Source organism: Cynoglossus semilaevis, chromosome 1 (assembly GCF_000523025.1).
Source record: "Cynoglossus semilaevis isolate Cse_v1.0 chromosome 1, Cse_v1.0, whole genome shotgun sequence".
Lineage (NCBI taxonomy): Eukaryota > Metazoa > Chordata > Actinopteri > Pleuronectiformes > Cynoglossidae > Cynoglossus > Cynoglossus semilaevis.
The window spans coordinates 14,505,763-14,518,722 of NC_024307.1; the positions used below are offsets into that span (position 1 = coordinate 14,505,763).

General features: G+C 41.0%; 1 protein-coding gene across 1 annotated transcript; it reads left to right on the plus strand.

Moving 5' to 3' along the window:
• Positions 1–7,357: 7,357 nt before the first annotated feature.
• zfp36l1a (zinc finger protein 36, C3H type-like 1a) lies at positions 7,358–12,353 on the plus strand. The gene is made up of 2 exons (XM_008312599.3): positions 7,358–7,602; positions 9,001–12,353. Exons 1-2 carry the CDS (start codon positions 7,552–7,554, stop codon positions 10,072–10,074), a joined length of 1,125 nt encoding a protein of 374 aa, XP_008310821.1. The 5' UTR covers positions 7,358–7,551; the 3' UTR covers positions 10,075–12,353.
• Positions 12,354–12,960: the final 607 nt, after the last annotated feature.

The window sequence follows — 12,960 nt, forward strand, 5'->3', positions numbered from 1 at the left end:
TGTAAGACCTGCTTAATGAGTCTGTGGTTGATCTAAGTGGGATGTGGTGCAGCACAGCTGGAGATTACCACACCACTGGTGTGATCGCTGGTGTTTTTGTTCTTACTTGACAAGTTTCTGTGCTTCATTTAAGGCCAGGGAGTTTGTCAGTGCGTCTGTGCTCAGGCTGCTTACAACGTACACACTTCAGGACATGGAGGACTAATTTATCATCAGAGCCACAAAAGGAACAAGTTGTGTCTGCATTGACCTCAGTGTCAGGGTTCATACAAGGGCTTTGAAAACTTTAAAAACAGCTAAATAATAGAAAACAAATGTAGAGCCAAAGTGGTTAGAATTTGACTTAAATAATTAAAGTCAGTAATGGTGTCTAAAATATATTAAAAAAAAAAAGTTGTCTCATATCATTTCTAAAATATGCTGCAAGTGAACCAGTTTACCAAAAGTTATTTAACAAATATATACTGTATATTCCCCAAAATAGAAAATATACCATTTCAAAATATTTGAAACAAATAATAGAAAAATATACCATTTCAAAATATTTGAAATAAATAATAAAGAACTGTTTTGATGTCACACTGTTGTATTAGCAGTGGATCTGCTGCAACAGGCTGCCCAATGGGAGGCGCCAAATATGCAGGTCCTCTGGGGCTTGAACCCTGGACCTTCTGCGTGGAAGGCATGGTTGATATACATGCTGGAACCACGAACCACTACACTTTGGAAGCACTGAGGCTAAAACATTTGTTAAATATCAGCTGAATGGTAGCCTACAAAGGTCTCTTGATATAAAAAGATATAAAAAAGTGTTTGGGTAACAAATTAAATTAAAACTATTTTACCAAATGACACCTATAAGTGAGCAAAGCTGGGCATTCAGATAAAACTGCTGTATAGTCTCAAAAAACAGATAAATACTACCTAAAATGTTCTTTAAATAGCCAAAGAATAACTACTTTTCCAAACGACAGCTAAAAGTTACCCTCGACCTTGAAGTGTATGAGTTTGACCTACAGGCCTTTTCATTAGCGTCTTTCTATCTTAGTCTTTAGGGTTAGATGTTAAGATAATTCCCACCATGACAGTTTAAATACTAAAGAAAGAGAACGAAGAAAGGGATGAACCTGAGCTACAGCAGGAGGACAGGGAAAAGGCAGAACTCTGACCTCTGTTGGCTGCAAGCAGAACCTGCAGCTGGCTGGTTTGTTTTTATATAGCCACCACGGGCAATTTGTTGTTGCTCTGCCACTTCTTTCATCTCTACTTTGTTAAGATAAAACTTTTTATCATTCTGTCATCCCACTTTGTTTTATCAGTGACCTCCAGCCTCATCCCTGTCCTCCCTACAGAGAGGAGGTCATCAGAAAGGACACAGGAGGAAGCAGAAATCAGTGGAGAAGAGGAGTGTGATAGGAACTAGGATCTGGAGGAGGAACAGGAGTAGGAGGACAAACACTGACCTCCAGCAAACAAGCTGTCCAATATAGAGCCTCTGTCACCAGCCACATGGAAAACATCAGATGTTTCTGGGGAATTAGTTAAGAAGTAATTATTAATATTCCATTAAAGTAAACATAAAGTTAAAAAAATGAAATAAAATGTTCCTAAAAAGCAGCCACTATAATTGCAAAAATATACACCCTGAGTTCAGTTTTAATGGGCAACTAGAAGTGTATGGTGGCAGAGTCATGTACTGTATGTTAATGTTTCTGAGTCTCCGCCCTCAGCCTGTATTTTTATTTTTTTACTAAGGCTAGGTCGAAATTTTTTTTGATACTGGTAACCATTTTGGACACACTCCAGCCCAGTAGGTGGCGGTAAAGTCATCAAAAAATGTCATATAGGAATCAGGAATATTGTTATTACGGACACAGCTCATGAGCAAACTGAGCAATACCAGTCCTAGTAAAAGCTAATGTTATAGCTAGCTAACATCTTTCAACTGCGAATAGCTGTGATTGTACTGTGAGTGAATGTAATACACGGATGGAAATACACAAATAAATTACTGTTGTTGTCAAATTGTTCTATTAAAAAAAAAATGATAGGTTTAATAGGGCTGGCTCTTTACCACCCTCTGAAGAAAGGGGAAGGAGAAGCAGTTCATGATTTTCATATTTGCTCTACATTTCTTACATATTAACCTTTAAAAGACAAAAAAAGCACAGATGTCCTACTGCAAGGCACAATGTCTGAGTTGTCTCAGTGAAGGGGGGTTTACCGTCTGCCTTTTAAAACAGGAACACACCTGACATTTCCCCCTAAACTCCAGTCCCCGTCTCAGCAGAGGGGGCAGCCTGATTCTTTTTCTATGTCTTTTCACTTTGGCAGGAAACAGGTGTCTCCTCTTAAACCTGGAAGGATGAGCGAGTCGCACAATATGAGGGCAGACACACGAGCCATCTGAGAGTATTAAAGTAAACAACGACAGCGTTATGAGGCTTCTGGAGGCCAAGGACACGAGCACAGAAGACATTTCCACCATGCAGAGTCAGCTGCTTGTTATTGAATTTGCTTTTGGCCTTGATGACCCCATGTGCTTCGACAAAATGCTGTAAAATTTCCTCTCTTTTTTTTACTTTTCGGTTCATCTATTAACTCTCTGTGGTGACTGAATTTAGCAATAAAAAAACCCAAGCCAAATGCTTCTCCTGTGATATTTCAGGCTATTGTTATGTTTCTCTGGAGATCAACAAATGTGTTTAGTGTAGTGTGTAATATAACAACTGCTTTTGTGATAGAGACAATGTTATTGTGTTGGGGTCACGCAGTTCTGGTTGGATCTCTGCAACAGAGTTCAGTCTTATTAAGCCCTCAAAGCTAAAGACTAGCCAAACGAGAGCTAAATGCAAAAAATATATAAAAACAAAGTCAGAAGTGGAAACAAGGTTTGATAAAAATACAAAGTTAAAAGACACAGCTAAAGGTTAAACAAATGGATTTTCACTTGGTTTTCATGAGCTATGAAAACTTATTGGCTAAATAAACTTTGTGCCAAAATGTAACTTGGGTTAAACACTTTGGAATGTTAATAATTACATAACACATTATTTGGCCAGAAACAAAGTTTTCCAAAGAGAAAATAGCTGCATGTTAGCCTGTGAGCTAACTAAAAGGATTAGAGGTACCAAACTTAAATATATTATTTATGGCAGAAAAAAAAAAAAAAAGACTTGGAGCAAACAGCTAAAGGTTAGACTGACGTGTGTGAAAAAAACCTACACAGCAATACAACTAAAAGTTACCCAGGTGCAAAAAGGACCAGCACAAAGCCTATAAATATGTTCCGGCCCACAGAGAATTTTTTCAAGTGCCACGATTGGCCCCTGGGCCAGACTTTGGACAGGTTCGCACAAATGCACAGATACAGCTCCCACCAGCAGAGACATATTTAATACTTTGAAGGTAAAAGAAAAGGTCAGGATGCAGCTTCTTCCACCTGGGGCAACGCAATCGTTCTGATCCACTTAATCAATCAGGTGCGAGGCCTTTGAACTGCAGACGTGATGAGGCCAGTCTGTCGTCCCACTCTGTCGTCTGTGAGAACACTCCAGGGGGAGATTGCTCCACACAGCCGCCGCTCGTAAAACTCTTTTTATGTTAAATCGCACGTCCTGCTCTTGCTCACGTTGACACACTTCACTGCCAGCATATCAACATCTCTCCAACAGGGAGACATGGCCGCAGATAACCAGGGAGAGAGATAAGGAGCCGTCCTCTGACACTGACTTTTTCTCACATTAATGTGATTATTACATCACAATCTGACTTTGGTCTTCAAATCTTCACATTATGACTCTAACCTACACTGTTGTACTTCCATCTGAGAATTCTTCATTCAAATTAAACATTCTGTGATTATTCGGACAATTTTGATTTTAAAATCTTTTAATTCTAACTCTGCCTTTGATCTAAGACTTTGCATTTAAATCTGAGAGTTCTCATTTTAGGACAACCTAATTCTGACTTCACCCCACAAGGTCTAATTTCAATCTCAAATTTCTGTCTTGAGCTAAACTTTTTGTAATTTCAAAAACTCTTGAATTACTTTGGTTGAAATCAGAAATACATAAATATTTATTATATTTTTTTTAAATTCTGACTTTACAGTCTGTCCATCAAACTGAGCGCTGTTAGATTTAGTTAAAAATCTGAGAAAAGCTCTCTGTAAAAAACTCTCAGACTAACTGAGAAAACCGCATTCTTCTTCATGTCTGCCTTTAATGGTATAACATGGATGATTGTTTTTTTTCTCACAATAGCAGTAATTAAGCCAGAGTTCTAACATCTTTCTCTCAGAATTCTGTGTTTTTCTTCATACTTCTGGAGGAAATGAGTCAGAATTCTTTGTCGTCTTTTGGCTCTGATCCCATCCCAAAGATCATGTTTCTTCCGAGGTGAAGTCGGAGAACTTTGAGCTTCACTCTCTCCTAAGTTTCTATCGCAACTAAATTCACCATTTTGGTGCAAAAACAAACTTCCTGCGCCTCCTCCACGCCTGCTTACAGTGGGACAAAGTTCTCCACCCCCTGTGTGGCTCCTGTGCAGCCGGAGACGAGGAGAAGGGGAGAAAAGGGAGGAGGAAGAGGAAAGGGAATGTTTTGCCTCTCTCTCTCCATTTCTCCCCCCACATCTCCCTGAGGCAGTGCTGTGTAGTAATAAACGTCTCTCATAAATCTCCCCCTCACACCATCCTCCTCCTCCTCCTCCTCCTCCTCCAGCTCCAACCTTCTTCTCTTTTTTTCTGTTGTTGTTGTTAACAGCTTCTTTTCTTCTTCTCCAATCCTGTTTTTTCTTTCCTTTGCTCCTCTCCCCCTCCCTTCTCTCCTCCTTACTACTGCAACCCAACCCTGACACTGACTCTGCACATGGCCCATGGCTGCTCCATCATGGATCCAGACACGTCAGAGAGCAGAAGGAGGAGGAGGAGGAGGAACTATAATAGATGTGTACTGTATAGGTCTGACTCAGGGCTCAGTCTTTGTGGCTCAGAGTGTCATTGTGACACCGTGGCTGTGCTCAAGCTTTGGTGAGGTCACGGCCCATATCAAATTCTCACCCACCTGATTAAGCCAAGTGTGGCTTAATCAGGTGGGCGAGATGAAAGCTCAGGTCGAGAGACTGTTTGACTGCTGGTAAGGAAGCTGGAAGAGGACATGAAAAGTGTGCGGGAGTGCATAAAAAAAGTGTTGCTTTTAACCATTTCCCGGCAACACTTGTTGCCGGGAAATGTTAAAAGCTCCGGCTGCCTGGATTCACCGGAAAGTCCCGCAAGTGACGTTACACTCCGGCAATTAGGAGTAAATTAATTACAGAGTAGTGGCGGGTAGCTGAGAGCCTGAAGACAGAGCAGTGCCTCCCAGTAAACAACCCCAGACTGCAACGTAAGGAAGAGGAGGAAATACAGTTGTAGACAACTTTTTTTTTTATCCCCCCCCCCCCCCCGGGATTTGACATAAACCGTGAGGAGTCACATTTATACAGTTATACACTATTTATGGTCAGAACACAGCAGGAAACATGCTCCTCTGACCAAGTTAACAAAGAGAAGAGTGTCGAAAATCGACTTAGTCAAACAACGGCCTCTTTTAATCTGCGTATTCCATTTTATATTAATGTTATTTAACACAATAATTATGAGTTTAAAAATAAAAAAAACAACAAGTGTGACCTATTTAAACACCACAATGGATATTATTTAGACACAGATTTAGTTTCTTAACGTTTCAAATCCACTCATAATAATTTTTGCTAGTAGTAGTTTATGAACGGTTAGAAATCGTTGTTTTTTTCTGTAATTTATCATAATTCATGTTTTGCCACAGATATTAGCACTAACACGGCTAAAGTTGTTTTTTGTTTGTTTTGCACGAATACATAGAATACCTTAGCAGCAGTTCAAATAATGAATCAATGAATAATGAATGAATTACAAGCTTGTGTACACAACATTTGGATAAGGTGTTGTGTTTGTAGTTTTAACTAGAAAAATGTAAAAAGACTAACCGACTCCTCACTGACCTGGCTTCACCATGAGAGACTGTGAAAACACTCAGTTTGGGCACAGACTTAAAGTCACCTAAAGAAAGTTAATTAGTTTGTTTAATAATATTGATTTAATCCGGAACCTTTTTATTAAAGTGACAAGTGTAACAAGTTATTATAGACATGACATTTAGCCCGTGGGCTGTCATTTGCTACTGTGGTGGAAAATGTTCTAAAAATAGTAATTTGCATAACTATACACAAGAAAAGAAAAAACGGTTGAAGCTTACTATAGACGTTAAGTTGAAACCTCACTGTGTTCTGAAAATGCAACTGAAAGTATGTCATTTGTATCATTACAGAAATGATTATAGAACAGGCACATACAAAAAAAACAGTGGTTTAACAATGAAACTGAAGTTCTGTGTTTCCTTTAAAGCAGCTTTGGTTTCAAAAAAATATACTTAACATATTAGAATAGATAAAACTGCATTGTTAGGTACAAATTGNATATAAACAGTGGAAATACACATTGGTCCAGATATAAACAGAGGGAACAGTGAAAACCAAGTCAGTTGTTTCCACTGCCTGTGTCTCCTCACAGCTACACAGCTTTGTTATTGAGTCTGTAACAGGTCGTCAAACCACTGTACGTTTGTCCCGCAGAGAAAGGAAAGGAGAAGAGAAGAAAGGAGAGGGGAAATGAGTCACAATTTAGTTAAAAAAGAAGGGGAGGAGGACACAACAAAGTAACTTCCCCACACAATTTAGGCTCCTGAAGCAAGGCCAGAACTCCAAGAAATTTTGCATTTGTAAAACTGAAATTTAAATATCGAGGAAATGTCCAGTACTCAAAGAACAGTATAACATTTAAAGGAATACATTAAAAAACTAAGGGAAATATTTTTCAGAAAACTAAGCTTTAAATTCAGTGTCAAAAGTCAGACTTAAAACTTATCAAGAAATGTCCCCATACTCTGACTCTAACCCTGGTTTTATTCAAATACTTCTCACTTTTATTCTCACACTTCCTGTATCTAAGTCAGCGTTTCAACTTTTTTTTTCTTATTAACTCTTACATTTCCTAATTATTCCGTAGAAATGTAAGTAAAAACTTGGGGAACATTAAGTGGACTTCACTGCACGTTTCCCAGAACAGCTACAGAACTTTGTTTGTGAGACTCCAACAAATTTTCAAATCAGTGCAAGTTGGTCCTGCACAGAAAGGAAAAGAGGAGGAGAGAAGAGGAAAGGAGAGAGGAAAGGAGTCGACGTTAAAGAAGATTTTACAAGAGGAGGAGAAAAAAGTGAACTGAAAGTTGACGCCCAGCTCCTGCTGACTCCTCCCGCAGAGATTAAAAAGCAAATGTCGTAGCCTGGTTCAGGGCAGAGGGGGAAAGTTCTGCAGGGTCAAAAACACGGCAACACAACTCTGGAGAAAAAGACCTGCGCAACTTTACAACAAGCAACTCTGCTGCTGCTTTGTTTTTACCCCCAGAACTATTGTTATTGATATTTTTTATTATTTTTTCCTACTTTGACTTGATCCTGGTCGCTGCAAAGATGACCACAGCCGTGGTGTCGCCTTTCTTCGACTTCGAAGTGATGAACAAGGTAGTTTGAAAACTTTTTCCCTCTTCTTTTCTTCCTCCTCTCTATGTCCCACTGTGTTTTTCCGGGTGTTTTGTGGTCCTGTAGTTAGCAGCGGCTTCACTGTGGAGGAATGACGGCTGCTGTCGCTGCTGCGCCCCGCGGCCTCGAACTCTGCTTCGTTTTCTCTCGTCGTTCCCACTAACTTCTCTCTCCCTCTTGTTTTTGTGAGCCGAACTTGGGCCAAGAGTACGGCAAACATTTTTAATTCCACTTTCGCCACCTACGTTTACTTTTCCAAACGTTGCTGCGTCGGTTGGGTTTAAACTGAATGTTTTTGGTGCGAGTTTCGGCGCTGCTACCGTTACCGTGTCGACTCTTCGGGGCCAGATTTTTGCGCCACTTTTAATGCTGCTCACAAAGCAGCCGCATGCTCGTTAATCATTGACCAGCTTTACTTGGCTTTACCCTCGCTTTAGCTGCCATTAGAGTGCTTGCCATCAACTTTTAACACTTTAAATATAAAACCCGCGCTCTTTTCTCTCACTTTCAACTCCCAGAACTCCAGCAAAGAGCTTTTGCATTTGCATTTCAATGACTTCCACCAGGCCAACTTTCCATTTCCCTTTCCCCTTCCCCGCAATTACTTTCCTTGCACATTGCAATCCCAAATGAATATTCACTTTGAAATGCAACAGGATACTCGGGTTCTTTTCATTATCTTTCAAATGATGCAGCCAAACTGGCCTCCTCTGTCTCTCATGTGCTCCATTTACTCAACAGGCAGCACACATTCCACACCAGGGCAAGCTGCCAAACCAGCTGCTGTTCTTATAGGCCTGCATCCGCTCGTGTTGTCAGAGCCAAAGAGAACAGTCACGACTTAAGAAACTCTTGGTTTTTCCCTCCATTCCTACCAATGGAGGAACATTTGCTTGATTTTTGCCCCGCTCTTTTAGCCAAGACACGGCCCAAGGCTGGGTTGGGAATCAACGTTGGGCTGCTTTAAGTACAGATTTGTGAAATAGTGCACTTCTGAAGTGAGCCAGAACTGTCTGAATGTCTTTATTGGTCACAAATAAGCCAATAGGCGTGACGAATACTAGAAATATTTGTTTGTCTAGCCAAGTATCACATACAGTACCAGTGATTTATTTTGATTAACCATTGGTTAGTCTGCTCTGTCTTCATCCATTAGCTGTGAAAGATGTCCATAAGTGTAGACTGATGTCCACAGCTTATTGATTCCTACCATATCCAGGTTCCTTAATACCATTTCTGAACAGTTATTTCTACTAAATATGTCCACATGTCCCAGACTTTACTGTGTTGCAATGACTTGTCTTTCCTAAACAGATATTTTTGTTCAACTCGATAGAATCTAATTATGTTGTTTGTTTGTTTTTGTCCATGTCTTTGCAGAACAACAAATTTCTCAGCTACAACAACAACCTGAGTGCCCCACATCACATGTCTGTCCCTTGCACTGGCGCCAACATGCCCATCTCCAATCCCACCGGAGCCCTGCTGGACAGGAAAGCGGTGGGATCTCCCTCGGTGGGAGGCGTGTACCAGCGGCGGCACTCTGTCAGCAGCACAAAGTTCAGCCAGAACCAGTTTCTGAACAGCCTGAAGGCAGCAGACCACCACTCACTCATCTCAGGGGTTGGCAACACCAGCAACAACAAGGAGATCCGCTTGCGAGACCGCTCCTTCTCTGAGACGGGCGAGAGGCTCATCAACAAGTGCCTGGGGCCCGCCAGTCCCACCGGCACCAGCGGCAGCAACCAGGTGAACTCCAGCCGATACAAGACGGAGCTGTGCAGGCCCTTCGAGGAGAACGGCTCCTGCAAGTATGGTGACAAGTGCCAGTTTGCTCACGGAATCCACGAACTGCGCAGCCTGAGCCGCCATCCCAAATACAAAACAGAGCTGTGCCGCACCTTCCACACCATTGGTTTCTGCCCATACGGGCCACGATGCCATTTCATCCACAACGCTGAGGAGCGCCGCGGGCCCCCTCAGCAGAACTCCCCTCTAAACTCTTCCAACAAGATGGAAAAGCCTCGGCTGCAGCACAGCTACAGCTTCGCGGGTTTCTCCAGCTCAGCTGGGCTGAGAGACAGCCCCACCTCTGTCACCCCACCGCCCATGTTCTTCCCTGATGAGGTCTCCGACTGGCCCAGCAGTAACCCCTTCACCTACTCCAGCCAGGAGCTGGCCAACCTGTTCGGGCCCAGCCTCAGTGCCGGTCCTGTAGGCTCAGAGTCCAACAACCCTGCACCTCCCTCTCCAACAAGCACACCGTACTATTTCAGACCCATGTTGGAATCCCCTCCCATGTTTGAGTCTCCATCCAGCCCTCCTGACTCGCTGTCAGACCAAGAGGGCTACCAGAGCAGCTCTGGAGGCAGCCTGAGCGGCTCTGAGTCCCCGACGCTGGACAACACCCGCCGTCTCCCCATCTTCAGCCGCCTCTCCACCTCTGACGACTAAAAAAAAGAAACAAAACATACCCCGCACGCACCACCCGCCAATGACTTTTTAAGTTTGATGACACAAAGAGAACACGGCACTCCCCTCTACCTCTGCTTCCTGTTGTCCCTTAACACCACCGTAGTGGTTCTGTTAGCATTATCATTAAGGGAACTCTCAAATCATCATTTCACCCTTTGTTAATCTCTGCACAGCAAAACAACAACAACAAAAAAACGCAATCACTCACAGCAGTTACCCTGCCAGGTGTCATAGTGCCAAAAAAAGGAGAGGAAATTGAACAATGAGAATCATGAGAACAAGAATTGACTGTTTCTTCCCAGGTGCCACTTGTTTATTTTCGTTTTTCTTCATTTTGTTCTTCATTTGTTCTTGAATGTGTAGCAACACAAGTGGCCTTGGTGAGGGGAGTGCATTGCACTAGCCCCCCCTCTCTCCCTCTCTCTCTCTCCCTCGACTCCACCCCCTCTTCCTGACAATACCACTTCCCCTGAGCTAGCTAGAGGGTGCTCACTAACCTAACTGTAGATCTACCAGCTGTAGCCGTTCTTACAGACTGAGTCAAAGCAAAAGGACAAAAAGAAAAAAAAAAAGAAATAATTAACAGACCCTGCAAAGATATGAATAGTTTTTAAGATTGTAAAAAGAAAAAAGTGCCTGGGTGGTGCAGTTTGTTTGCATATGTTTAGGGTGAATGGACTACTGTTTACTTGGTTCTATTCTCATTTCTCCGCCCACCTCCACCCTCCTCGTCACGGTTCATCTTCTCCCTCCGTCGTTCTCCAGGCCCCAGTCTTATGTAATGTGTGGACAGGGTGAGTCTGCAGGAAGGACTGTGAACTGGAAGTTGGTTCTGTTCCCACCTCCTTAAAGGTGTATCCTCCTGTTGCTGGTCACTGGCTCTATCATTTTTGTTTGGGAAGGAAGTCTTTGTATCTAACTGATCATTAAACCGGTAGGACTTTGTCCCACTTCTCTCTCTCTCTCTCTCTCTCTCCTCCCCTTATCTCCACCGATCCGGGGAATTCCAGCATTCCCATCATGCAGTTGTAAATCCTGCCACTTGACAGGATCGGATCTCCAAGCTGTTTCGTGCCTGCTCCCAGGAGCACTCTCTGTGCCCATTCCACCCCTACCTTCACCCCTCCTGCTCCTTTTTGCTTTCTTCATATGATAATTATTTTTTATTAATGTTATTACGGTTATTATTATTTGAAAACCTTTCCAGACAGAAGGTTTTCCTTTGTCACTGCTTATTTAACTTATCAGAAACATATTTATTGGTGATCATATGCATTTTTTTGTTAATTTTGTTTTGTATTTATCTGGATAATGAACAATAGAATATATTTTCTTTTATGTTAAATTATGATCTTCCATATTAATCTAAAGATTGTGAAGACGTTTTTTTGTCAGTTTTTTTTTCCTTTTTTCACAGTTTAATATATTGTACTTCAATGACTTGTTCTGCAACTACACTTTGTCAAAATGAAACTTAATTTAAAGCAAAAAAATGCAAAAAAAAAAAGACGTTTTGCGTTTTGATTATTTATTATACATTTTTTCTTTACTCCCTCTTATTGGACTGCAATTCCATAACTTGATTTGCTTGTATTCATTCCTGTTTTTTCCTCTCTATCCAAACCTTCCAGTAATCTGACAGTAACAGTAGCTAACTGTTAAAACCTTGATTCAGTTCCTGTTTTGTTTTGTTTTTTTTTTTGTATTTTTCTTGGTTCGATGGTCTAAGTCAGGATTTGTTGAAGGACCTGTGGTGTCACTGTGTTCAGAGAACTTGCGACTGGTCCATCTTGGAAACGTTGTTAAAGCCCAGTCTGTTTATTACAAGCAATAGCTGTGACCAAATGGGTTGAGGAAAGTCTGTGTACTTTTAATTTGTTTTGGATTGGATGCTTGACGCACTTGCTTGGCCCCGCCTCCTTCGCCTTGACCATTGGAAGTGCCTCGTTGAATACATTCCAGGTAGCTAAGGCTTCCCCCAAAGCCTTTTATATATTTGATAAAATGGAGGACAATGAAATATTATTTTTAAATAGAGTCACTTGTTCCCCGTTGCCTTCATGATGTTTGGAAGGGGGTGAAACCAAGTTTTTGACACAAAGAAAGTAAAACTGTTGAATGTAATTTTTTTTTTCAGCCTTGTTTTTTTTTCACTACAGTAATTTCTGTGAGTTTATATGAAAACCTGTTTTTTTCCCTCTTTTGTAAGTATTGATTGCAGTTAAGTCAATAAACCCCATATTTTTGGAAACGTTAAACTGTAAAACTGTTGAATGTAATTTTTTTTTTTTTTACCACTTGGAATTGAGATTAAAGGTTACTTACAGAAGCTAGCATACAGATTCTGTGCTTTTAAAAGTTTGAAAAGTGCCTCAGTATTAGAGGAAAAAGTAATTTAAGTTTAAAAAATATATATTTTTGCTCCTGATAGCTTCAGATTAGCTTAAATAGCTACATAGTTGTACAATACTTGATAATAGAATACAAATGATTAAAGATGAATTTAAGCTCCTGAATGCCACAAAAATCTAAAGATAGCTAAGTGTGAAATTTAAATAAGTGGCTACTTATAGCTAAATCTATCTTACACTCAGTAGTCAGCCAGATATTAATTCAAGGCAAAATAAATATACACTTTTAAAAGTATTTGTGTGAACATGTGTAATGTAAATTTGACCTAGAAAATAGTGAAAGTGTTTAAGGTGATGCATAAAGTTTAAATTTGCTTAAAACAGCAGGCTTAAAACTATTTTCTTTCCAATTTGTACAACAAGGCTGATTAAAAACCCGGCGGGAGAAATGGATCCAGACTTCAAGCTGAAACGCTGGTGTGTCACTGTGAAAAGACCAGATGATTTTAGCATT